At 36.5% G+C, this 27,034-nt stretch overlaps 2 protein-coding genes across 8 annotated transcripts in view; one reads left to right on the forward strand and one right to left on the reverse strand.

The window, feature by feature from the left end:
• Positions 1-27,034, forward strand: part of LOC121371904 (diacylglycerol kinase iota-like) — a 314,790-nt gene that overhangs the window by 246,075 nt on the left and 41,681 nt on the right. The window lies entirely within an intron of this gene.
• LOC121371905 (diacylglycerol kinase zeta-like) overlaps positions 1-27,034 on the reverse strand; it is a 57,845-nt gene that overhangs the window by 20,848 nt on the left and 9,963 nt on the right. For 2 of the 5 annotated variants that reach the window (XM_041498143.1, XM_041498141.1), the window contains exon 5: positions 22,716-22,808. The exons of 2 other annotated variants lie outside the window; for them this stretch is intronic. In XM_041498143.1, the coding sequence (XP_041354077.1) occupies positions 22,716-22,808 (93 nt within the window). Of the gene's footprint in view, positions 1-14,682; positions 14,764-22,715; positions 22,809-27,034 lie in introns of all 5 variants that reach the window. One more of the 5 variants, XM_041498142.1, reaches the window with a different exon arrangement.

Genomic DNA, 27,034 nt, shown 5'->3' on the forward strand with positions numbered 1-27,034 from the left:
TGTCGTGTCGTCATGACAATCGGTATCAACAAAACCATCACAGCACAAATCTACGAACATAGGTCACAGTTACAAATACAGGAAAATGTATTCAGACTTATTAACTGAAAATGTCTACATTCTATTAACAGAAATGTCTACTTGCTATTGTTAAAGTTATCTACATTCTGTTAGAATTGTCTATAAGCTATTAAAAATGTCTACATTATATTAGAATTGTCTACATTCTCTTATAAGAGTCTACATTCTATTATTAGAAAGTTTAACATTCTTTTATTAGAAATGTCAGTTATTATTCTACATCAAGCACTACAGATATTGTATTTCCATGACAAACAGTAAATATAATAGAAAATATACACACATTTATGAGCTGTCTGAATGTTTCCATAACAACAGTAAAACTAATAATAGAACATATACACAGTTTATGAGCTTTCTGAATGTCCTGGATGATTATATAAACGCATGCATAATGTAATAAGCTAACTACATTATATGCATTACATGTAATACTTAATATTTTACTTAGTCATTTAATTTAGTTAAACTTCTAAATTCAGCAACAGATTCATGCAAAACTAGACATACAACACAGCAAAGATTTACAATAAGTAAAAGCTGCACAGCATAATTACACAGGAGAGCAGTAACAGACACAGATGAGACACAAGTGATAACGGACAATAAATTAAAATAACTAAAAGTTGCACAGCCTAATTACACAGGAGAGCGCAAGTGATAACGGATAATGGTGAGTCAAAAGTGATAACGATAAGTGGTAAGCGGTAACAGACAACGATAAGTGGTGAGCGGTAACGGACAATGATAAGTGGTGAGTGGTAATGGACAATGGTAAGTGGTGAGCGGTAACAGACAACGATAATTGGTGAGCGGTAACGGAAAATGATAAGTGGTGAGCGGTAACGGACAGTGGTAAGTGGTGAGCGGCAACGGACAATGGTAAGTGGTGAGCGGTAACGGACAACGATAAGTGGTGAGCGGTGACGGACAACGATAAGTGGTGAGCGGTGACGGACAATGATAAGTGGTGAGCGGTAACGGACACCGGTAAGTGGTGAGCGGTAACGGACAACGATAAGTGGTGAGCGGTAACGGACAACGATAAGTGGTGAGCGGTAACGGACAATGGTAAGTGGTGAGTGGTAACGACAACGATAAGTGGTGAGCGGTAATGGATAATGGTAAGTGGTGAGCGGTAACGGACAATGATAAGTGGTGAGCGGTAACAGACAATGATAAGTGGTGAGCGGTGACGGACAACGATAAGTGGTGAGAGGTGATGGACAATGATAAGTGGTGAGCGGTAACGGACACCGGTAAGTGGTGAGCGGTAACGGACAACGATAAGTGGTGAGCGGTAACGGACAACGATAAGTGGTGAGCGGTAACGGACAATGGTAAGTGGTGAGTGGTAACGACAACGATAAGTGGTGAGCGGTAATGGATAATGGTAAGTGGTGAGCGGTAACGGACAATGATAAGTGGTGAGCGGTAACAGACAATGATAAGTGGTAAGCGGTAACAGACAACGATAAGTGGTGAGCGGTAACGGACAATGATAAGTGGTGAGTGGTAAAGACATGATAAGTGGTGAGTGGTAACGAATAACGATAAGTGGTGAGCGGTAACGGACAATGTGATGAGTGGTGAGCGGTAACAGACAATGTGATGAGTGGTGAGCGGTAACGGACAATGTGATGAGTGGTGAGCGATTCTACTTAAATGAAAGCCGCAGCAAATAGAGGAAGGGCTTGTATATGTATTAACTGAAGGAATGTTACACACTTATATTAACCAGTTGTGTGTGTATTAACTGAAGGAATGTTACACACTTATATTAACCAGTTGTGTGTGTATTAACTGAAGGAATGTTACACACTTATATTAACCAGTAGTGTGTGTATTAACTGAAGGAATGTTACACACTTATATTAACCAGTCGTGTGTGTATTAACTGAAGGAATGTCACACACTTATATTAACCAGTCGTGTGTGTATTAACTGAAGGAATGTTACACACTTATATTAACCAGTCGTGTGTGCCTCCAAATAAACACAGTGCAGCCACTGCATTTTTTACAAAAGATATGGAATCTTGCCAAAACAAGTATCAAAATGGTCTATAAAATAAATATTTAAAAAGTATAATTTTTCAACTTACCCAGACAGGTAACCATATGACATTCGTTACCTTTTCCATACTAATGTTTGCTGCTTATGACCAATCTCAAGGAATGGTGTGTACCATGTTGTGAGGATTTGTGTTTGTTGAACACTCTGTTCTGCATATTTCAGTACCCTGTCACTTGGTCACTGAGAGCAGCAGGATCAGAGAGCTCTACAAACACTCCACTCAACAATGAACAAACCACTCCTAAAAAAAGACTAGCAAAGCACAAATCTTATGATGGTCAAATTTGAAATTGGATTTCTTATGTTATTTTTTTGCAGAAAAAAGTATTTTCGTGTGAAAAAAGTATAAAATGTAGTATTTCCAAGAAAAAAAGTATAATACTTTTTAAAAAGTATAAAGTGGCAGCACTGTAAAGATAAACAAGTCATATGTGTATATTTTTAAGTTGTACACACACACACCCATACAGTTACACACACACACACACACACACACTCATACAGTTACACACACACACACACACCCATACAGTTACACACACAAACACACACCCACACAGTTACATACACACACACACACACACACATGCACCCATACAGTTACACACACACACACCCATACAGTTACACACACACACACACATAGTTACACACACACCCATACAGTTACACACACATGCACCCATACAGTACACACACACACCCACACCCATAGTTACACACACACACACCCATACAGTTACACACACACATACACACACACATGCACCCAGTTACACACACATGCACGCACCCATACAGTTACACACACACATGCACACCCACACACACCCATACAGTTACACACACGCATGCACCCATACAGTTACACACACACACACGCATGCACCCATACAGTTACACACACACGCACGCACCCATACAGTTACACACACACATACAGTTACACACACACACACGCACCCATACAGTTACATGCACCCATACAGTTACACACACATGCACGCACCCATACAGTTACACACACACATGCACACCCACACACACCCATACAGTTACACACACGCATGCACCCATACAGTTACACACACACACACGCATGCACCCATACAGTTACACACACACGCACGCACCCATACAGTTACACACACACATACAGTTACACACACACATGCACGCACCCATACAGTTACATGCACCCATACAGTTACACACACATGCATGCACCCATACAGTTACACACACACGCACGCACCCATACAGTTACACACACACACACACACACACACACACACACACGCACCCATACAGTTACACACACACACACATGCACGCACCCATACAGTTACACACACACGCACGCACCCATACAGTTACACACACACACGCATGCACCCATACAGTTACACACACACGCACGCACCCATAGTTACACACACACACACATACAGTTACACACACACACATGCACCCATACAGTTACACACACACACACACACGCCGATAGTTACACACACACATGCACCCATACAGTTACACACACAGACGCACGGACACACGCACGCACATGTATACCATACACAAAACAAACACCTAGTATTCCAATACAATAGCACTTGTTCCGATTGGCTGAAATGTTCATTTTACCACATTGCATCGCAAAAAATTTGTTTCAGTTCTATCTGGGCCGTTCCATGGTTAGCGTCAGTGGATCTAGGAAAAATTATTAGTTCTACTTTTTTGTTAACCAGTTTTCTGTTACCACTCTTCAGTGTAATTAGGCCTTAAAATGAAGCAAAATACACAAATAAATTATATAAATGCTAAGCTAAAATAATGTCAATGCATTCTTTTCAACCACATTAATTCCAGTTATTTGTAATTAAAAACAACAACAAAAACCCTCTTCTCCATATTTAGTTTAAAAGCCCAAAGTAAATAAAAAATAAAATGAAAATGTCAAGTCTTAAGAACAGGAATAGGTGGTTGTTACAAGAACATAGCTACTCTATTTTTCTTTAAATTTCTCAAAAAGCATCAGTGAAAAAAAGTTACAAAGGAACAGGCTCCTAGCTAGTTGCAGCCTTCTAGGGCTAATAACATTTTATTGTTTATAAGGCCACCTTACTCCCCCCCCCCCCCCCAACACCCCCCTCCAGTTTACAGGGTCCACGATCTGTCTGATTGCATTAATAGTTAGAAATGAAGGGTGTCTCCAGCGCTAAGCCAGATGGATGATAACATAACGAACTAATCATTAACATAACAAACTAATCATTAATGGGAGCCCGCTGATGAGAATATACTGGCTGTGTATGTTGTGTGCTCAAGCAGATTAGAGGAAAATAAACCTGACTGCTTGCAGACTCATCCATATTCATGACACAATCAGTGAGACAATATAACAATGCATCAAACTGCTTTCTTACTTTTATCAGAGACAAGAAATGGCACACAATTATACCGAGCACTGACTCTAAAAACATGATGCTAGGTTAATCTATCCAAACAACTGACTAGAATTGTGGAAAACACCCAATATCTATTGGACGATGTGCACCATTTAATACAGATATATATGTCACAGACAATTAGACATATTAAACATTTTCCAACAACATGTTTCTTAAAGCCCCAATTAAATGTAAACAAACTGAAAATCCCATCTTATACTACATGTGTGAATCAGGAGTATTTTATGTGATCATGCAATCTCTCTTTCCTTCCCTCTCGCTTTAACTCAATCTCTCTTTCCTTCCCTCTCGCTTTAACTCAATCTCTCTTTCCTGCCCTCTCGCTTTAACTCAATCTCTTTCCTGCCCTCTCGCTTTAACTCAATCTCTTTCCTGCCCTCTCGCTTTAACTCAATCTCTCTTTCCTTGCCTCTCGCTTTAACTCAATCTCTCTTTCCTTCCCTCTCGCTTTAAATCAATCTCTTTCCTGCCCTCTCGCTTTAACTCAATCTCTTTCCTGCCCTCTCGCTTTAACTCAATCTCTTTCCTGCCCTCTCGCTTTAACTCAATCTCTTTCCTGCCCTCTCGCTTTAACTCAATCTCTCTTTCCTGCCTTGCTTTCTCTTAATCTATCAATCCCTCCCTCTCTCTTTCAATTTATCTTTCCCTCCCTCTCTATTTGAATCTCTCAATCTCTTTACCTCCTTGCTTTCTCTCAATCTCGTCCCCCACCTCTCTCTCTCTCTCTTTCAATCTCTCTTTCCCTCCTTCTCTTTTTCAATCTATATTTCCCACCCTCCCTCTCTATTTCAATCTCTCTCTGAATCTCTCTTTCCCCTCCCTTTCTGTCAATTGTCTTCCCTCTCTTTCTCTTTATTTCTCTGTGTCTGTTTCTACCTTCCTCCCTGTCTTGCTCTCTCTCCCCTCATCCTTTCTCCCTCTCTCCCTCAGTCTCTCTTTCTCGCACAATCTCTGTATTATTACTGTATTGTCTTCTGTTTTTAATAAGTAATTTCTGTGTTGATCAACCGAAATGTGTAAGGACTAACAGCTGACCATTATGTAGTTTGGTATCCCGTTTGTGGCCAAAACGAAGACATAAAGAACCAACAAGTGGGGCAATTACTCCATAGTGGCTCATCAATAAGATTATATGGAATGTGAAGCTGAGCCAATGTGTGTTCACAAACAAGAGTAAACACACACATCTGGTTTTGTCATCAACCAGACCGTTCTTGTCTGTCTGGCTCTCTTCAGCTGAGTGCAATTTACATTATTAACTGCCTGGTTTCACTAGAGCAACAGTAAAATGATTGAAATACTTTAGCAGAGAGCAAATACAGGTAACATTGCAATATGATGGTCTGCACAAACATGAAGCACAATTGAGAGCAGCATGCATGCCATATGACATTCTGCAGATACAAGCTCACGCAGTTTTCACTCAAGTAATCCCAATCTTTCGCATCAAAACTAACATCATACAAACACTTTTTAAATAAAAAACCCAAATACTATATGTGTGCTTATTAAACAGCTAGCAAAAGAGTTTCGGTCAAGTTAATTCCTGTGGTAGACAAATTGCTAGAATAACAAAGCAATGTAGCTCCAGGATCTGAAACACGCCTGTAAGTGGTAACCATTTAATGGATTACTGGCCTCAGTTACTTTACAATTTGTACTCAAGCTCTTCAACTTTTAATATGTTAAAAAAGAAAAAAAGAAAAGAGTTTTATTTAACGACGAACTCAACACATTTTATTTACGGTTATATGGCGTAAGACATATGGTTAAGGACCACACAGATTTTGAGAGGAAACCCGCTGTCGCCACTACATGGGCTACTCTTTCCGATCAGCAGCAAAGGATCTTTTATTTGCGCTTCCCACAGGCAGGATAGCACAAACCATGGCCTTTGTTGAACCAGTTATGGATCACTGGTCGGTGCAAATGGTTTACACCTACCCATTGAGCCGTTTTATAATGCAAACCACCACCTGTATAACAGAGGTCATTTATTAATGATAAAACACTTCCTCTATAATACCTGTAATAACAAACCACCACCTGTATAACAGAGGTCTGCATTAATGATAAAACACTTCCTCTATAATACCTGTAATAACAAACCACCACCTGTATAACAGAGGTCTGCATTAATGATAAAACACTTCCTCTATAATACCTGTAATAACAAACCACCACCTGTATAACAGAGGTCTGCATTAATGATAAAACACTTCCTCTATAATACTGTAATAACAAACCACCACCTGTATAACAGAGGTCTGCATTAATGATAAAACACTTCCTCTATAATACCTGTAATAACAAACCACCACCTGATATAACAGACTGGTATGCATTAATGATAAAACACTTCCTCTATAATACCTGTAATAACAAACCACCACCTGTATAACAGAGGTCTGCATTAATGATAAAACACTTCCTCTATAATACCTGTAATAACAAACCACCACCTGTATAACAGAGGTCTGCATTAATGATAAAACACTTCCTCTATAATACCTGTAATAACAAACCACCACCTGTATAACAGAGGTCTGCATTAATGATAAAACACTTCCTCTATAATACCTGTAATAACAAACCACCACCTGTATAACAGAGGTCTGCATTAATGATAAAACACTTCCTCTATAATACCTGTAATAACAAACCACCACCTGTATAACAGAGGTCTGCATTAATGATAAAACACTTCCTCTATAATACCTGTAATAACAAACCACCACCTGTATAACAGAGGTCTGCATTAATGATAAAACACTTCCTCTATAATACCTGTAATAACAAACCACCACCTGTATAACAGAGGTCTGCATTAATGATAAAACACTTCCTCTATAATACCTGTAATAACAAAACCCACCTGTATAACAGAGGTCTGCATTAATGATAAAACACTTCCTCTATAATACCTGTAATAACAAACCACCACCTGTATAACAGAGGTCTGCATTAATGATAAAACACTTCCTCTATAATACCTGTAATAACAAACCACCACCTGTATAACAGAGGTCTGCATTAATGATAAAACACTTCCTCTATAATACCTGTAATAACAAACCACCACCTGTATAACAGAGGTCTGCATTAATGATAAAACACTTCCTCTATAATACCTGTAATAACAAACCACCACCTGTATAACAGAGGTCTGCATTAATGATAAAACACTTCCTCTATAATACCTGTAATAACAAACCACCACCTGTATAACAGAGGTCTGCATTAATGATAAAACACTTCCTCTATAATACCTGTAATAACAAACCACCACCTGTATAACAGAGGTCTGCATTAATGATAAAACACTTCCTCTATAATACCTGTAATAACAAACCACCACCTGTATAACAGAGGTCTGCATTAATGATAAAACACTTCCTCTATAATACCTGTAATAACAAACCACCACCTGTATAACAGAGGTCTGCATTAATGATAAACACTTCCTCTATAATACCTGTAATAACAAACCACCACCTGTATAACAGAGGTCTGCATTAATGATAAAACACTTCCTCTATAATACCTGTAATAACAAACCACCACCTGTATAACAGAGGTCTGCATTAATGATAAAACACTTCCTCTATAATACCTGTAATAACAAACCACCACCTGTATAACAGAGGTCTGTATTAATGATAAAACACTTCCTCTATAATACCTGTAATAACAAACCACCACCTGTATAACAGAGGTCTGCATTAATGATAAAACACTTCCTCTATAATACCTGTAATAACAAACCACCACCTGTATAACAGAGGTCTGCATTAATGATAAAACACTTCCTCTATAATACCTGTAATAACAAACCACCACCTGTATAACAGAGGTCTGCATTAATGATAAAACACTTCCTCTATAATACCTGTAATAACAAACCACCACCTGTATAACAGAGGTCTGCATTAATGATAAAACACTTCCTCTATAATACCTGTAATAACAAACCACCACCTGTATAACAGAGGTCTGCATTAATGATAAAACACTTCCTCTATAATACCTGTAATAACAAACCACCACCTGTATAACAGAGGTCTGTATTAATGATAAAACACTTCCTCTATAATACCTGTAATAACAAACCACCACCTGTATAACAGAGGTCTGCATTAATGATAAAACACTTCCTCTATAATACCTGTAATAACAAACCACCACCTGTATAACAGAGGTCTGCATTAATGATAAAACACTTCCTCTATAATACCTGTAATAACAAACCACCACCTGTATAACAGAGGTCTGCATTAATGATAAAACACTTCCTCTATAATACCTGTAATAACAAACCACCACCTGTATAACAGAGGTCTGCATTAATGATAAAACACTTCCTCTATAATACCTGTAATAACAAACCACCACCTGTATAACAGAGGTCTGCATTAATGATAAAACACTTCCTCTATAATACCTGTAATAACAAACCACCACCTGTATAACAGAGGTCTGCATTAATGATAAAACACTTCCTCTATAATACCTGTAATAACAAACCACCACCTGTATAACAGAGGTCTGCATTAATGATAAAACACTTCCTCTATAATACACTGTAATAACAAACCACCACCTGTATAACAGAGGTCTGCATTAATGATAAAACACTTCCTCTATAATACCTGTAATAACAAACCACCACCTGTATAACAGAGGTCTGCATTAATGATAAAACACTTCCTCTATAATACCTGTAATAACAAACCACCACCTGTATAACAGAGGTCTGCATTAATGATAAAACACTTCCTCTATAATACCTGTAATAACAAACCACCACCTGTATAACAGAGGTCTGCATTAATGATAAAACACTTCCTCTATAATACCTGTAATAACAAACCACCACCTGTATAACAGAGGTCTGCATTAATGATAAAACACTTCCTCTATAATACCTGTAATAACAAACCACCACCTGTATAACAGAGGTCTGCATTAATGATAAAACACTTCCTCTATAATACCTGTAATAACAAACCACCACCTGTATAACAGAGGTCTGCATTAATGATAAAACTTCCTCACCTGTAATAACAAACCACCACCTGTATAACAGAGGTGATCTATGATAAAACACTTCCTCTATAATACCTGTAATAACAAACCACCACCTGTATAACAGAGGTCTGCATTAATGATAAAACACTTCCTCTATAATACCTGTAATAACAAACCACCACCTGTATAACAGAGGTCTGCATTAATGATAAAACACTTCCTCTATAATACCTGTAATAACAAACCACCACCTGTATAACAGAGGTCTGTATTAATGATAAAACACTTCCTCTATAATACCTGTAATAACAAACCACCACCTGTATAACAGAGGTCTGCATTAATGATAAAACACTTCCTCTATAATACCTGTAATAACAAACCACCACCTGTATAACAGAGGTCTGCATTAATGATAAAACACTTCCTCTATAATACCTGTAATAACAAACCACCACCTGTATAACAGAGGTCTGATATTAATGATAAAACACATGCAGATCCTCTATAATACCTGTAATAACAAACCACCACCTGTATAACAGAGGTCTTCATTAACCACCTTGTACCAGCGAGAACCCAAACAAGTATAACAAACCAACAGAGTATCATGATAAAACACTTCCTCTATAATACCTGTAATACAAAACCACCTTTAACTGTCTGTAAAACATTAAAATGAAAGTAAATAATCGATGATAAATCACTTCCTCTATAATACCTGTAATAACAAACCACCACCTGTATAACAGAGGTCTGCATTAATGATAAAACACTTCCTCTATAATACCTGTAATAACAAACCACCACCTGTATAACAGAGGTCTGCATTAATGATAAAACACTTCCTCTATAATACCTGTAATAACAAACCACCACCTGTATAACAGAGGTCTCTATTAATGATAAAACACTTCCTCTATAATACCTGTAATAACAAACCACCACCTGTATAATTAGGTCTGCATTAATGATAAAACACTCCTCTATAATACCTGTAATAACAAACACCACCTGTATAACAGAGGTCTGTATTAATGATACACTCCTCTATAATACCTGTAATAACAAACCACCACCTGTATAACAGAGGTCTGCATTAATGATAAAACACTTCCTCTATAATACCTGTAATAACAAACACTGGTATCACACACACTGATATAACAGAGGTCTGTATTAATGATAAAACACTTCCTCTATAATACCTGTAATAACAAACCACCACCTGTATAACATAGGTCTGCATTAATGATAAAACACTTCCTCTATAATACCTGTAATAACAAACCACCACCTGTATAACAGAGGTCTATTAATGATAAAACACTTCCTGGTATCGCACACACTGATATAACATACATTGGTATAACACTGGTATCACACACTGGTATAACATACACTGATATAGCATACATTGGTATAACACACACTGGTACCGCACACACTGATATAACACACACTGGTATAACAAACACCGATATTGCATACATTGGTATAACACACACTGGTATCGCACACATTGATATAACATACACTGGTATAACATCACTGGTATAACACACACTGGTATCGCACACATTGATATAACATACACTGGTATAACATCACTGGTATAACACACACTGGTATCGCACACATTGATATAACATACACTGGTATAACATCACTGGTATAACAAACACTGGTATCGCATACACTGGTATAACACACACTGGTATTGCAGGCCTTCTAGAATATGGTGGCCCGATGCCCGAGGCCAGTGTTTTTTGGATTCGGGCCAGTAAAATGCTAAATTAGGTAGAGTATCATTAAATAGATATTTACAAAATATTTTCCTGTCAGTTTAATATGAAAGAAATAATTGACGAAAATCAATTTTATTCTATTTCCGACACTACTATAGTATAACATACACTGATATAACAAACACTGGCATAACACACACTGGCATAACACACACTGGTATCACAGAGGTCTACATTAATGATAAAACACTTCCTCTATAATACCTGTAATATAACACATTGGTATAAACACACACTGGTATCACATACCTGTGATATCACATACATTGGTATAACACACACTGGTATTGCATACACTGGTATCACACACACTGGTATAACACACTGGTATAACACATACTGGTATCACATACACTGGTATAACGCACACTGGTATAACGCACACTGGTATAACACACACTGGTATAACACACACTGGTATCCCATACACTGGTATAACATACACTGGTACAATACACACTGGTATAACATACACTGGTATAACATACACAAGTATCGCATACTGATACTGCACACACTGGTATCACATAAACTGGTATTACATCTGTGGATATGAAAATGTATACGAAGTAGGACACAACATGCGACAAGTGGTGTAAGAAGAATAAGCGGGAATACAACACAATTACTGAGAAAATGGAACATTCTCCAAGAGACAAGGTCCAGTGGAAGGTGAGCACTAGATGGACAGAAGTGAACATCACTACTAAGCCAGTCACCAGACAAGCAGTCACAAGGACAGCCAGGGAAGATGACGTCGTCTATCAGTTACGGTACATTTTGTACCTCATACGGTCCGTCCCTGGACATTTCGTACCCAATCTGTTTCATCCCTAGATGTTTCATACTCACTACCATTTTACACCCTAGACATTTCATTCCCTGGTCATATTTAATACACTTTTTATGTTGACTTGTATGTTGCTTGTCTATCTTAGTTTGCTGTTTGCATGACATATTTTAACTGTTTTTGCTGAGTGTTCAAACAAGCTTACTGTGAGCACAATGGGTTAACACATATTGGAAGAATATGTGTGCTAGTAGTGATTTCCTACTGTATAATATGTATGCTACTAGTGGTTTTTTATTGTATAATATGTGTGCTAGTAGTGATTTCTTATTGTATAATGTGTGCTAGTAGTGATTTCTTATTGTATAATGTGTGCTAGTAGTGATTTCTTATTGTATAATGTGTGCTAATAGTGATTTCTTATTGTATAATATGTGTGCTAGTAGTGATTTCTTATTGTATAATATGTATGCTACTAGTGGTTTTTTATTGTATAATATGTGTGCTAGTAGTGATTTCTTATTGTATAATGTGTGCTAGTAGTGATTTCTTATTGTATAATATGTGCTAGTAGTGATTTTTTTATTGTATAATGTGTGCTAGTAGTGATTTCTTATTGTATAATATGTGTGCTAGTAGTGATTTTTTTATTGTATATGTGTGCTAGTAGTGATTTCTTATTGTATAATATGTATGCTAGTAGTGATTTTTTATTGTATAATATGTGTGCTAGTAGTGATTTCTTATTGTATAATAATTGCAAATATTTTTATTTCATATTTATAATATTATTCAAATTGTTTAATAATTTATGAATCTATATTAACACATGCTTCTGTGTTATTTATGGGTTTATTACATGTTCCTTAATCAGTAAAGATTAAGCTATAATATATACAGTATTAGGAAATCTCAATTAAATAAAAATATAATTGTTTTGAATTATATATTACACTGTTTAGTTAGACGACATTAAGTCAAACTCGTCATTTAAATAATAACATGTTGATTAAGGAAAACATCATCTTGCCACAGCCTGTGTCACAGAGGTAATTTATCATAAAGCATGTAACAACATGTACCGTAAATGCCCTGCAGATGAAAGAACTTATAAGTAATAATATTGTTTTCTTTACAAATTCCTGTCTTTCCAAGGTTACCATAAGCATGTTTGAGCCCTCGGAAAAGAATCAAGCAATATACAATTCAACATAAAATGTGCACTAGCTACATGGTCTGGGGATGAAACGTCTAGGGCATAAAAGAGTAAAAACATTCAGGCATGAACCAGATTGGGTACGAAACTTCCACGCATGAACCAGATTGGGTACGAAACGTTCAGGCATGAACCAGATCGGGTACGAAACGTCCAGGCATGAACCAGATTGGGTACAAAACATCCAGGCATGAACCAGATCGGGTACGAAATGTCCATAAACTGTCTATCAAACATGCATGGATGGACCACACTGCAAACATCACCTACACAGAAACAGGATGTGTCTGCTGTCTTTCTAAGAGAGAAGAAACCTGCTATCAACAAGTAAGCTACTGTTCAATCAACCATTTGACTCGTGCTGACATCCACTGAAGGTTCAAGCACGACTGTCTTGGGCACATTCTCCGAGATTGCCCAGTGTCCAAGGCTACTGTTTCTGTAATCTGGGTGAAGCCTTTGTTACATGAGATGTGGGTCAATATTGATTTATTAATCATCGGCTATTGGATGTCAAGCATTTGGTAATTTGACATGTAGTCTTAGAGACGAAACCCGATACATTTTTCAATTAGTAGCTAGGGATATTTTATATGCACCATCCCACAGACAGTATAGCACATACTACAGCCAGTACATGGTGCACTGACTGAAAGTAGAAATAGCCCAATGGGCCCACCGACAGGGATCGATCCTAGACCGACTGCACATCAGACGAGTGCATTACTATGGGGCCAAGGGAAATCAATGGCTTAATTTAGTAGGATCAAAATGAATAATTTAAAACTAAACAAAGTCTATCACTAAAATCAGATTTCTGGACAAGACAGAGTTCAAAAGACATTTTAAAAAAGGTGTAATAACACATGTTCATGAGTCACTGTTAAAACAGTCACAAAAACAGAGAGAAAAAGAAAGAACACCTCAGCACATTTTAAACTGGCTTGCTGGAAAGCCACTACCTGCCAATACATAGGTTACATTTCATGATAAAGCATCAAGAGAGCTTTTATTTGCACTTTCTCATAGACAAGACATTGCATACCATGGCCTTTGATGTACCAGTATGGTGCACTGGTTGGGGTGGCACCCCAAACTCCCAAGACTGTAGAGGGTGACACATAGACACACAGACACACCCTGTATTCCACTAGAGGTCTGCTGACAGACGGGGACAACAAATGGGTGAGGGGGACAACACACTGAGACCTGTTGTTGGAGCCGGGCGGTAGGGGAACGAGGAGACTCTCCGAACTCTCGGGGCGTTGTATTAACACATTGTCAGGAAACCTAGAACAAAACAATGGTATTAGCACACTTTCACTATGATTCATCAGTGATATCACCCCCCAATATCATTATACAGTGATATCACCCTCCAATATTGTTATTCATCTGTGATATCACCCTCCAATATTGTTATTCATCTGTGATATCACCCTCCAATATTGTTATTCATCAGTGATATCACCCTCCAATATTGTTATTCATCAGTGATATCAACCCCCAATATCATTATACAGTGATATCACCCTCCAATATTGTTATTCATCTGTGATATCACCCTCCAATATTGTTATTCATCAGTGATATCACCCTCCAATATTGTTATTCATCAGTGATATCACCCCCAAATATCATTATACAGTGATATCACCCTCCAATATTGTTATTCATCTGTGATATCACCCTCCAATATTGTTATTCATCTGTGATATCACCCTCCAATATCATTATTCATCAGTGATATCACCCTCCAATATTGTTATTCATCAGTGATATCACCCTCCAATATTGTTATTCATCAGTGATATCACCCTCCAATATTGTTATTCATCTGTGATATCACCCTCACCCTCCAATATTGTTATTCATCAGTAATATCACACTCCAATATCATTATTCATCAGTGTTATCACCCTCCAATATCATTATTCATCAGTGATATCACCCTCCAATATCGTTATTCATCAGTGATATCACCCTCCAATATTGTTATTTATCAGTGATATCACCATCCAATATTGTTATTCATCAGTGATATCACCCTCCAATATTGTTATTCATCAGTGATATCACCCTCCAAAATCATTATTCATCAGTGATATCACCCTCCAATATTGTTATTCATCAGTAATATCACCCTCCAATATCATTATTCATCAGTGATATCACCCTCACCCTCCAATATCATTATTCATCAGTAATATCACCCTCCAATATCATTATTCATTAATGATATCATATTCTACGTGTATATTGTACATTATCTATAAATGATACTACAAACAAAATTGTTATTTATAAACAATATCACTTTCGATATTGTTATTTATCAACAATATAACTTTCAAATGTTTTATTAATAAACAACATCTCTTTCAATATTGTTATCTATAAAATATAACATTGTAATTTATTATCTATCAACAATGGCATTTAAAACTGTTTTCCATGAATATCTTACTTATAAATCTTAACTAACTATACAAGTCTCAATTTTCTATTTACAATTTCACATACAAAAAGTTAACTATTTACAATTGTATAATTAAAAAAACTTCAAAACATGAAATATCTACAATCGCACATTTGGCAATTTTAATTGTCTACAATTCCAAATTTAGAAATGTGTACTTTCACAACAGTACTTTTATTGCAACACATCTCAATGTGCACATAATATTACCAAGTTAAACTTTAGTCTCAACCTGCACATAATATTACCAAGTTAAACTTTTGTCTCAACCTGCACATAATATTACCAAGTTAAACTTTAGTCTCAACCTGCCCATAATATTACCAAGTTAAACTTTAGTCTCAACCTGCACATAATATTACCAAGTTAAACTTTAGTCTAGTTACCACATAGAGAAATTGTTCCATTTCTGTTCAGAAATCTTAATACATAAAAGTCAATTCTTTTGTTGAAATCCTTAATATCAATAATTCCACAATCTGAAATTGGCTTTGAAGATCTAAGAAAATGTTTTGGAAAACTGAAAACATAGCTAACATTACATTCTGCATAAAGTTAACTACATAGAAATAGCTAGACATTGTATATATAATATTAATGCTGAACACAGCTATTTCTCAAGTTAATCCTTCAGTGACTCACATTCTGCATCCCAATGAAAACTGGCATCATTATTCAAGATATGTCAAAGGTTAATGCAATTATTATTTTTAGTATAACCACCAATTTTTATTCAATTCTGCATATTTCAAAAAACAATTGCAACAGTTATTAAAGCATAAAAAACATAACACATATAAATAATATTAAACATTCAGGGGAAGATGCCAGGTTTTTCTACTGAAGAGCAGTGCAAATGAAAAACAGGCACCTACAGTATTTTAAAGTATAATGAATTAATAGGCAAGTTTCTCCAGAAACATCCAGCTGATACTAATATTCCATCTCTCTCTCCACTATAAATAAATAAAATCATTCCAGTATATGTCACACAGCACATGATGCATTGTCAGGCACTTTTGGGTTTTGGGGGAAGCTAGAGCTGCACATCCCCAATACTCTCCCTCTAGATCTACACCTGGCACTATTCACCCACAGAGTATGACAAGTAGATGGAGATGAACACTGTTGGTGCCTGACAACTTTCTAACAATAATGTCATATTGCCCTGACCATGCTTTCATGCACACTGAACAAATATTATTTTATTTCAAAATTTAAACTAATTTGTGAAAACATTTTGCAATGGCATTTGTGTGGAACTCCCCAATTGACACTATCTGTTTGCTGTAATACAGCTTTTCCTAAACATGGGGGTAATGCCAACTGACACTATCTGTTTGCTGTAACACAGCTTTTCTTAAACATGGGGATAATGTCAATTGACACTATCTGTTTGCTGTAACACAGCTTTTCTTAAATATGGGGATAATGCCAATTGACACTATCTGTTTGCTGTAACACAGCTTTTCTTAAACATGGGGATAATGCCAATTGACACTATCTGTTTGCTGTAACACAGCTTTTCCTAAATACGGAGATAATGCCAATTGACACTATCTGTTTGCTGTAACACAGCTTTTCCTAAACATGGCTTTTCAATATCTGACATCACATCAATCATCTCAAATCCACCCTTCTGGTAAATATTTGATCTAATTATAATTAAACCAAATACAGCTACAAACTAAACACAACTAGCTACTATCTTGTGTTGATATATCAAATACTGAAAACAGTAACCATTATGTGTTTATATATCTAGATACTGAAAACAGTTACTATCTTGGGTTGATATGTCTAAATACTGAAAACTGTAGCCAACTTGTGTTGATATGTCTATTAATACTGAAAACTGTAGCCATCTTGGGTTTATATATCAATACTGAACACTGTAGCTATCTTGTGCTGATATGTCTAAATACTGAAAACTGTAGCCATCTTGTGTTGATATGTCTAAATACTGAACACTGTAGCCATCTTGTGTTTATATAACAAATACTGAACACTGTAGCTATCTTGTGTTGATATGTCTAAATACTGAAAACTGTAGCCATCTTGTGTTTATATAACAAATACTGAACACTGTAGATATCTTGTGTTGATATGTCTAAATACTGAAAACTGTAGCCATCTTATGTTTATATATCAAATACTGAAAACTGTAGCCATCTTGTGTTGATATATCTAACTACTGAAAACAGAAACCATCTTGTGTTGATATATTTAAATACTCAAAACAGTAACCATCTTGTGAAATATAAAAAAAAAACCTGTAACCAACTTGTGTTGATAGTGAAAACAACCAGTTATTATATTGTGTTGATATATCTAGTTGCTGAAAACAGTAACCATCTTGAATTGGTACATTTATATCTAGATACTGAAAACAAACAGTGACCATCTTGTGTAAATATATCATCAACTGAGAATTAACAAGGTCTAGCTGCAATATATTTGATATTGCTGACAGAGTTTGTTATTCTTGGTCAATGATATCTAGGTACTGAAAAGAGCCATTTACCACTTTTTAATACTTACATCTCATGATGAGCGTGTAGAAACATCTATTTAAACATGCTAATTTGACCTGCTGTGTTTTAGTGCCAAGATGCCCTAACTAAAAACAAGGCTGGGTTCCTACATTGAGGAGGAATACTGCTATGTAACACACTACAGCCTCACCTACAGCTATTACTATTAGGTGTTAGGGTCAGGTCAGGTCAGGTCAGGTCAGGTCAGGTCAGCTCATGGGTTCCTACAACGAGGAGGAATACTGCTATGTAACACACTACAACCTCACCTACAGCTATTACTATTAGGTGTTAGGGTCAGGTCAGGTCAGGTCAGGTCAGGTCAGGTCAGGTCAGGTCAGGTCAGCTCATGGGTTCCTACAATGAGGAGGATACTGCTATGTAACACACTACAGCCTCACCTACAGCTATTACTATTAGGTGTTAGGGTCAGGTCATGTCAGGTCAGGTCAGGTCAGCTCATGGGTTCCTACAATGAAGAGGAATACTGCTATGTAACACACTACAGCCTCACCTACAGCTATTACTATTAGGTATTAGGTGTTAGGGTCAGGTCATGTCAGGTCAGGTCAGGTCAGCTCATGGGTTCCTACAATGAGGAGGAATACTGCTATGTAACACACTACAGCCTCACCTACAGCTATTACTATTAGGTATTAGGTGTTAGGGTCAGGTCAGGTCAGGTCAGGTCAGGTCAGGTCAGGTCAGGTCAGGTCAGGTCAGCTCATGGGTTCCTACAATGAGGAGGAATACTGCTATGTAACACACTACAGCCTCACCTACAGCTATTACTATTAGGTGTTAGGGTCAGGTCAGGTCAGGTCAGGTCAGGTCAGCTCATGGGTTCCTACAATGAAGAGGAATACTGCTATGTAACACACTACAGCCTCACCTACAGCTATTACTATTAGGTATTAGGTGTTAGGGTCAGGTCATGTCAGGTCAGGTCAGGTCAGCTCATGGGTTCCTACAATGAGGAGGAATACTGCTATGTAACACACTACAGCCTCACCTACAGCTATTACTATTAGGTATTAGGTGTTAGGGTCAGGTCAGGTCAGGTCAGGTCAGGTCAGGTCAGGTCAGGTCAGGTCAGCTCATGGGTTCCTACAATGAGGAGGAATACTGCTATGTAACACACTACAGCCTCACCTACAGCTATTACTATTAGGTGTTAGGGTCAGGTCAGGTCAGGTCAGGTCAGGTCAGGTCAGCTCATGGGTTCCTACAATGAGGAGGAATACTGCTATGTAACACACTACAGCCTCACCTACAGCTATTACTATTAGGTGTTAGGGTCAGGTCAGGTCAGCTCATGGGTGCCTATGCTATTGAGCCTTGCATACCATCTATCAGGTAACACATTCTCATGCTGTGATGCCTCACGTAATATGTGTATTCTAGTGCCAGGACATCTGATTGTCATATCATGTAATGGATTCTAGTGCCATTCTAGTGCAAGTATGTTCTGTATTGTGATTGGTTAATTACTTTCTTTTTCCGGGATCAAAAGAAAATAACACCCAAAAAGCTAATGACGCCATTAGCAATTGGAACAGGCCAAGCTGATGGTTCAAGGGTCAACAGTTAGATTGTAGCCAGGTATTTTTTCATGAAATACCAAATATACAGTTCTGTAAACAAAAACCAATTCAGTTTACAATGGACATAACCGTATGGAGTTTATAGATTTGCAATTATCGTCATGTAAGGGATTCTAGTGCTATGATGCCTGGATCATATCATGTAATGGATTCTATTGCTATGATGCCTAGATCAAATCATGTAATTAGATTCTAGTGCTATGATACCTGGATCATATCATGTAATGGATTCTATTACTATGATGCCTGGATCATATCATGTAATAGATTCTAGTGCTATGATGCCTGGATCATATCATGTAATAAGATTCTAGTGCTATGATACCTGGATCAAATCATGTAATAGATTGTAGCGCTATGATGCCTGGATCATATCATGTAATAAGATTCTAGTGCTATGATGCCTGGATCATATCATGTAATAGATTCTAGTGCTATGATACCTGGATCATATCATGTAATAAAATTCTAGTGCTATGATGCCTGGATCATATCATGTAATAAGATTCTAGTGCTATGATACCTGGATCATATCATGTAATAAGATTCTAGTGCTATGAAAAAAGAGAAAAAAAGAAATGTTTTATTTAACAATGCACTCAACACATTTTATTTACGGTTATATAGGGTCAGACATATGATCAAGGACCACACAGATTTTGAGAGGAAACCCGCTGTCACCACTACATGGGCTACTCTTTCCGATTAGCAGCAAGGGATCTTTTATTTGCGCTTCCCACAGGCAGAATAGCACAAACCATGGCCTTTGTTGAACCAGTTATGGATCACTGGTCGGTGCAAGTGTGTACACCTACCCATTGAGCCTTGCGGAGCACTCACTCAGGGTTTGGAGTCGGTATCTGGATTAAAAATCCCATGCCTCGACTGAGATCCGAACCCAATACCTACCAGCCTGTAGACCGATGGCCTACCACGATGCCACCGAGGCCGGCCTAGTGCTATGATGCCTGGATCATATCATGTAATGGATTCTATTGCTATGATGCCTGGATCATAACATGTAATGGATTATATTACTATGATGCCTGGATCATATCGTGTAATAAGATTCTAGTGCTATGATGCCTGGATCATATTATGTATGGATTCTATTACTATGATGCCTGGATCATATCGTGTAATAAGATTCTAGTGCTATGATGCCTGGATCATATCATGTAATGGATTCTATTGCTATGATGCCTAGATCAAATCATGTAATAAGATTCTATTGCTATGATACCTGGATCATATCATGTAATGGATTCTAGTGCTATGATACCTGGATCATATCATGTAATGGATTCTAGTGCTATGATGCCTGGATCATATCATGTAATAGATTCTAGTGCTATGATACCTGGATCATATCATGTAATGGATTCTAGTGCTATGATACCTGGATCATATCATGTAATGGATTCTAGTGCTATGATACCTGGATCATATCATGTAATGGATTCTATTACTATGATGCCTGGATCATATCATGTAATAAGATTCTAGTGCTATGATACCTGGATCATATCATGTAATAGATTCTAGTGCTATGATGCCTGGATCATATCATGTAATAGATTCTAGTGCTATGATGCCTGGATCATATCGTGTAATAAGATTCTAGTGCTATGATGCCTGGATCATATCATGTAATAGATTCTATTGCTATGATACCTGGATCATATCATGTAATAGATTCTAGTGCTATGATGCCTGGATCATATCATGTAATAGATTCTAGTGCTATGATACCTGGATCATATTATGTATGGATTCTATTACTATGATGCCTGGATCATAACATGTAATGGATTCTATTACTATGATGCCTGGATCATATCGTGTAATAAGATTCTAGTGCTATGATGCCTGGATCATATTATGTATGGATTCTATTACTATGATGCCTGGATCATATCGTGTAATAAGATTCTAGTGCTATGATGCCTGGATCATATCATGTAATGGATTCTATTGCTATGATGCCTAGATCAAATCATGTAATAAGATTCTATTGCTATGATACCTGGATCATATCATGTAATGGATTCTAGTGCTATGATACCTGGATCATATCATGTAATGGATTCTAGTGCTATGATACCTGGATCATATCATGTAATGGATTCTAGTGCTATGATACCTGGATCATATCATGTAATGGATTCTAGTGCCAGGATATCTGGGTTATCGTATCATGTAATGGATTCTAGTGCCAGGATATCTGGGTTATCGTATCATGTAATGGATTCTAGTGCCAGGATATCTGGGTTATCGTATCATGTAATGGATTCTAGTGCCAGGATATCTGGGTTATCATATCATGTAATGGATTCTAGTGCCAGAATATCTGAATTATCATATCATGTACTGGATTCTAGTGCTAGGATATCTGGGTTATCGTATCATATTCTAGTGCTAGGATATTTGGATTATCATATCATGTAATGGATTCTAGTGCTATGATGCCTCACCTACAGCTACAACTGAGAAGCTAAAACGAGCAAAGGCAACCACTCTGTGTTAACAAAAGAAAGAGAACTGTAAGGGCAAATAGAGAGTTAATGATGAGAAAGTGGCGTGAGGCAGTCCCAAGCAAAGGGACGTAACTAGCTGATAAGAAACCTGGCTCGTTCTCGAACACGCTTCTTAAAGCGACTTCTATCATAATTCTTCTGCCGATCGGAATGCGAGTAGGAGATTTTTCGGTTTTTCTTCCTGTGTTAAGGAAACAACATACACACTTGCTATAAGAAATTAGCTGCTTATTTTGTGCTATAACTATAACCGAGTGTATTTACCTTTGGTAAAAAAATACTTTTTTAAAAAGATAAAAATGGTGACACATTTTATCTGGATTCAGATCTATATTGATTGACCTTTAGGATACTGCAGGTGAGATATTTCAACTGATGTCACCCAAGTCAACGTACTGTGTGAAACATGAAATACATTTACTAATTCATTTTTTATCAATTTTACATGATACTGGCCAGAAATAATAACAGAACAACTGGAAATAGGCTTAGCAGAGTCAATAGCCAATTTAAAAACATTTTAAGTGATTTTTATTTTAGTGAGAAATAACTGGGAAATTTGACAATTTAGAAACAATGGCAGAACGTTCCAGTCAGTTTGAAAAATCAATAGCTGATTGTGACAGCTAATTTGATAATACATTTGACTGTTTTACCAACAAAGAAAATCACAAAATATTGAGATATGAATTGTAGTTAGTTTTCAAAATAAATTGTAATGAGAAAAAGCAGTGATTGGAAATAATGACCATAGATATTGGCCATCTGGCCATAAATGACCATAGATATCGGCCATCTGGCCATAAATGACCATAGATATCGGCCATCTGGTCATAAATGTCCATAGATATCGGCCATCTGGCCATAAATGACCATAGATATTGGCCATCTGGCCATAAATTTAAGTAATCTTCACTTCATTGTTGTTGGGTTTGTTTGTTTTTTGTTGTTTTTTTTGGAGGGGGAGGGGGCATAATTTTAAACAACAGTAAGTGGTCTAAAATATTACAAAAATTTGAAAAACCCTTAAAGTAATATTTACCATTTATATATACAATATTTTGTGTATTTATACATTTTTAAAGAGAAAATATGCCAACAAATTGTATAAACTTGTACTCACCTCAACATATAGTTTTATTTTTTAAAAAGAAAGTTTATTAACCCCAGAAATCAAATACAGTGGTTTGATGGTTGGGAGCCAATGTATCACTGACTTAGTGATGTTTATAGAATAAACATGGTACAAGAGCAATATGGATGTCTAGTTTTAGTGTGTTGGGAGCCAATGTATCACTGACTTAGTGATGTTTATAGAATAAACATGGTACAAGAGCAATATGGATGTCTAGTTTTAGTGTGTTGGGAGCCAATGTATCACTGACTTAGTGATGTTTATAGAATAAACATGGTACAAGAGCAATATGGATGTCTAGTTTTAGTGTGTTGGGAGCCAATGTATCACTGACTTAGTGATGTTTTATAGAATAAACATGGTACAATAGCAATATGGATGTCTAGTTTTAGTGTGTTGGGAGCCAATGTATCACTGACTTAGTGATGTTTATAGAATAAACATGGTACAAGAGCAATATGGATGTCTAGTTTTAGTGTGTTGGGAGCCAATGTATCACTGACTTAGTGATGTTTATAGAATAAACATGGTACAAGAGCAATATGGATGTCTAGTTTTAGTGTGTTGGGAGCCAATGTATCACTGACTTAGTGATGTTTATAGAATAAACATGGTACAAGAGCAATATGGATGTCTAGTTTTAGTGTGTTGGGAGCCAATGTATCACTGACTTAGTGATGTTTATAGAATAAACATGGTACAAGAGCAATATGGATGTCTAGTTTTAGTGTGTTGGGAGCCAATGTATCACTGACTTAGTGATGTTTATAGAATAAACATGGTACAAGAGCAATATGGATGTCTAGTTTTAGTGTGTTGGGAGCCAATGTATCACTGACTTAGTGATGTTTATAGAATAAACATGGTACAAGAGCAATATGGATGTCTAGTTTTAGTGTGTTGGGAGCCAATGTATCACTGACTTAGTGATGTTTATAGAATAAACATGGTACAAGAGCAATATGGATGTCTAGTTTTAGTGTGTTGGGAGCCAATGTATCACTGACTTAGTGATGTTTATAGAATAAACATGGTACAAGAGCAATATGGATGTCTAGTTTTAGTGTGTTGGGAGCCAATGTATCACTGACTTAGTGATGTTTATAGAATAAACATGGTACAAGAGCAATATGGATGTCTAGTTTTAGTGTGTTGGGAGCCAATGTATCACTGACTTAGTGATGTTTATAGAATAAACATGGTACAAGAGCAATATGGATGTCTAGTTTTAGTGTGTTGGGAGCCAATGTATCACTGACTTAGTGATGTTTATAGAATAAACATGGTACAAGAGCAATATGGATGTCTAGTTTTAGTGTGTTGGGAGCCAATGTATCACTGACTTAGTGATGTTTATAGAATAAACATGGTACAAGAGCAATATGGATGTCTAGTTTTAGTGTGTTGGGAGCCAATGTATCACTGACTTAGTGATGTTTATAGAATAAACATGGTACAAGAGCAATATGGATGTCTAGTTTTAGTGTGCTGGGAGCCAATGTATCACTGACTTAGTGATGTTTATAGAATAAACATGGTACAAGAGCAATATGGATGTCTAGTTTTAGTGTGTTGGGAGCCAATGTATCACTGACTTAGTGATGTTTATAGAATAAACATGGTACAAGAGCAATATGGATGTCTAGTTTTAGTGTGTTGGGAGCCAATGTATCACTGACTTAGTGATGTTTATAGAATAAACATGGTACAAGAGCAATATGGATGTCTAGTTTTAGTGTGTTGGGAGCCAATGTATCACTGACTTAGTGATGTTTATAGAATAAACATGGTACAATAGCAATATGGATGTCTAGTTTTAGTGTGTTGGGAGCCAATGTATCACTGACTTAGTGATGTTTATAGAATAAACATGGTACAAGAGCAATATGGATGTCTAGTTTTAGTGTGTTGGGAGCCAATGTATCACTGACTTAGTGATGTTTATAGAATAAACATGGTACAAGAGCAATATGGATGTCTAGTTTTAGTGTGTTGGGAGCCAATGTATCACTGACTTAGTGATGTTTATAGAATAAACATGGTACAAGAGCAATATGGATGTCTAGTTTTAGTGTGTTGGGAGCCAATGTATCACTGACTTAGTGATGTTTATAGAATAAACATGGTACAAGAGCAATATGTATGTCTAGTTTTAGTGTGTTGGGAGCCAATGTATCACTGACTTAGTGATGTTTATAGAATAAACATGGTACAATAGCAATATGGATGTCTAGTTTTAGTGTGTTGGGAGCCAATGTATCACTGACTTAGTGATGTTTATAGAATAAACATGGTACAAGAGCAATATGGATGTCTAGTTTTAGTGTGTTGGGAGCCAATGTATCACTGACTTAGTGATGTTTATAGAATAAACATGGTACAAGAGCAATATGGATGTCTATTGTCTGAACCAAATTGTTAACAACTACGAGAAATTTTTATTATTATTATTATTTAATGATACCACTAGAGATCATCGATTTCATAGTAATTGTGTCACATACTTTGGAGGGTTTCACACCTCTTGAAGAGTATTCCATAAACAAGCAACATGGCAGACGGCAGAAAACTGCATGTATTTTCCCCTATGCAATCTCTGCAAAGACAATATCGGCGACATCGTTGCAGTCTCGTGTGTGGAATCTGTATATTTGTAGTGCGTTTTTTTGCGATTTGTGTCTGGGCAAACTTTGGAGGAAATCTAACGGCAATTAAAGGTAGGAGAGTAGTCTTTTGTACTTTTTTGGTTCGGACAATAGTTTTATTGTGAAAAATGAATCCAGTAATTTAAAGGTCAACCTACCTATACCACCATACCAACCCAGAAACCTAATATTTTTATGAAATGATTTTAATAAGCTTATTATCAGATAAAATAACTACTTGGTTTGAAATGATTTTAATAAGCTTATTATCAGATAAAATAACTACCTGGTTTGAAATGATTTTAATAAGCTTATTATCAGATAAAATAACTACATGGTTTGAAATGATTTTAATAAGCTTATTATCAGATAAAATAACTACCTGGTTTGAAATGATTTTAATAAGCTTATTATCAGATAAAATAACTACCTGGTTTGAAATGATTTTAATAAGCTTAATTATTATCACATAAAATAACTACCTGGTTTGAAGTGATTTTAATAAGCTTATTATCAGATAAAATAACTACCTGGTTTGAAGTGATTTTAATAAGCTTATTATCAGATAAAATAACTACCTGGTTTGAAGTGATTTTAATAAGCTTATTATCAGATAAAATAACTACC

The sequence above is a fragment of the Gigantopelta aegis genome, chromosome 4, assembly GCF_016097555.1.
Source record: "Gigantopelta aegis isolate Gae_Host chromosome 4, Gae_host_genome, whole genome shotgun sequence".
Lineage (NCBI taxonomy): Eukaryota > Metazoa > Mollusca > Gastropoda > Neomphalida > Peltospiridae > Gigantopelta > Gigantopelta aegis.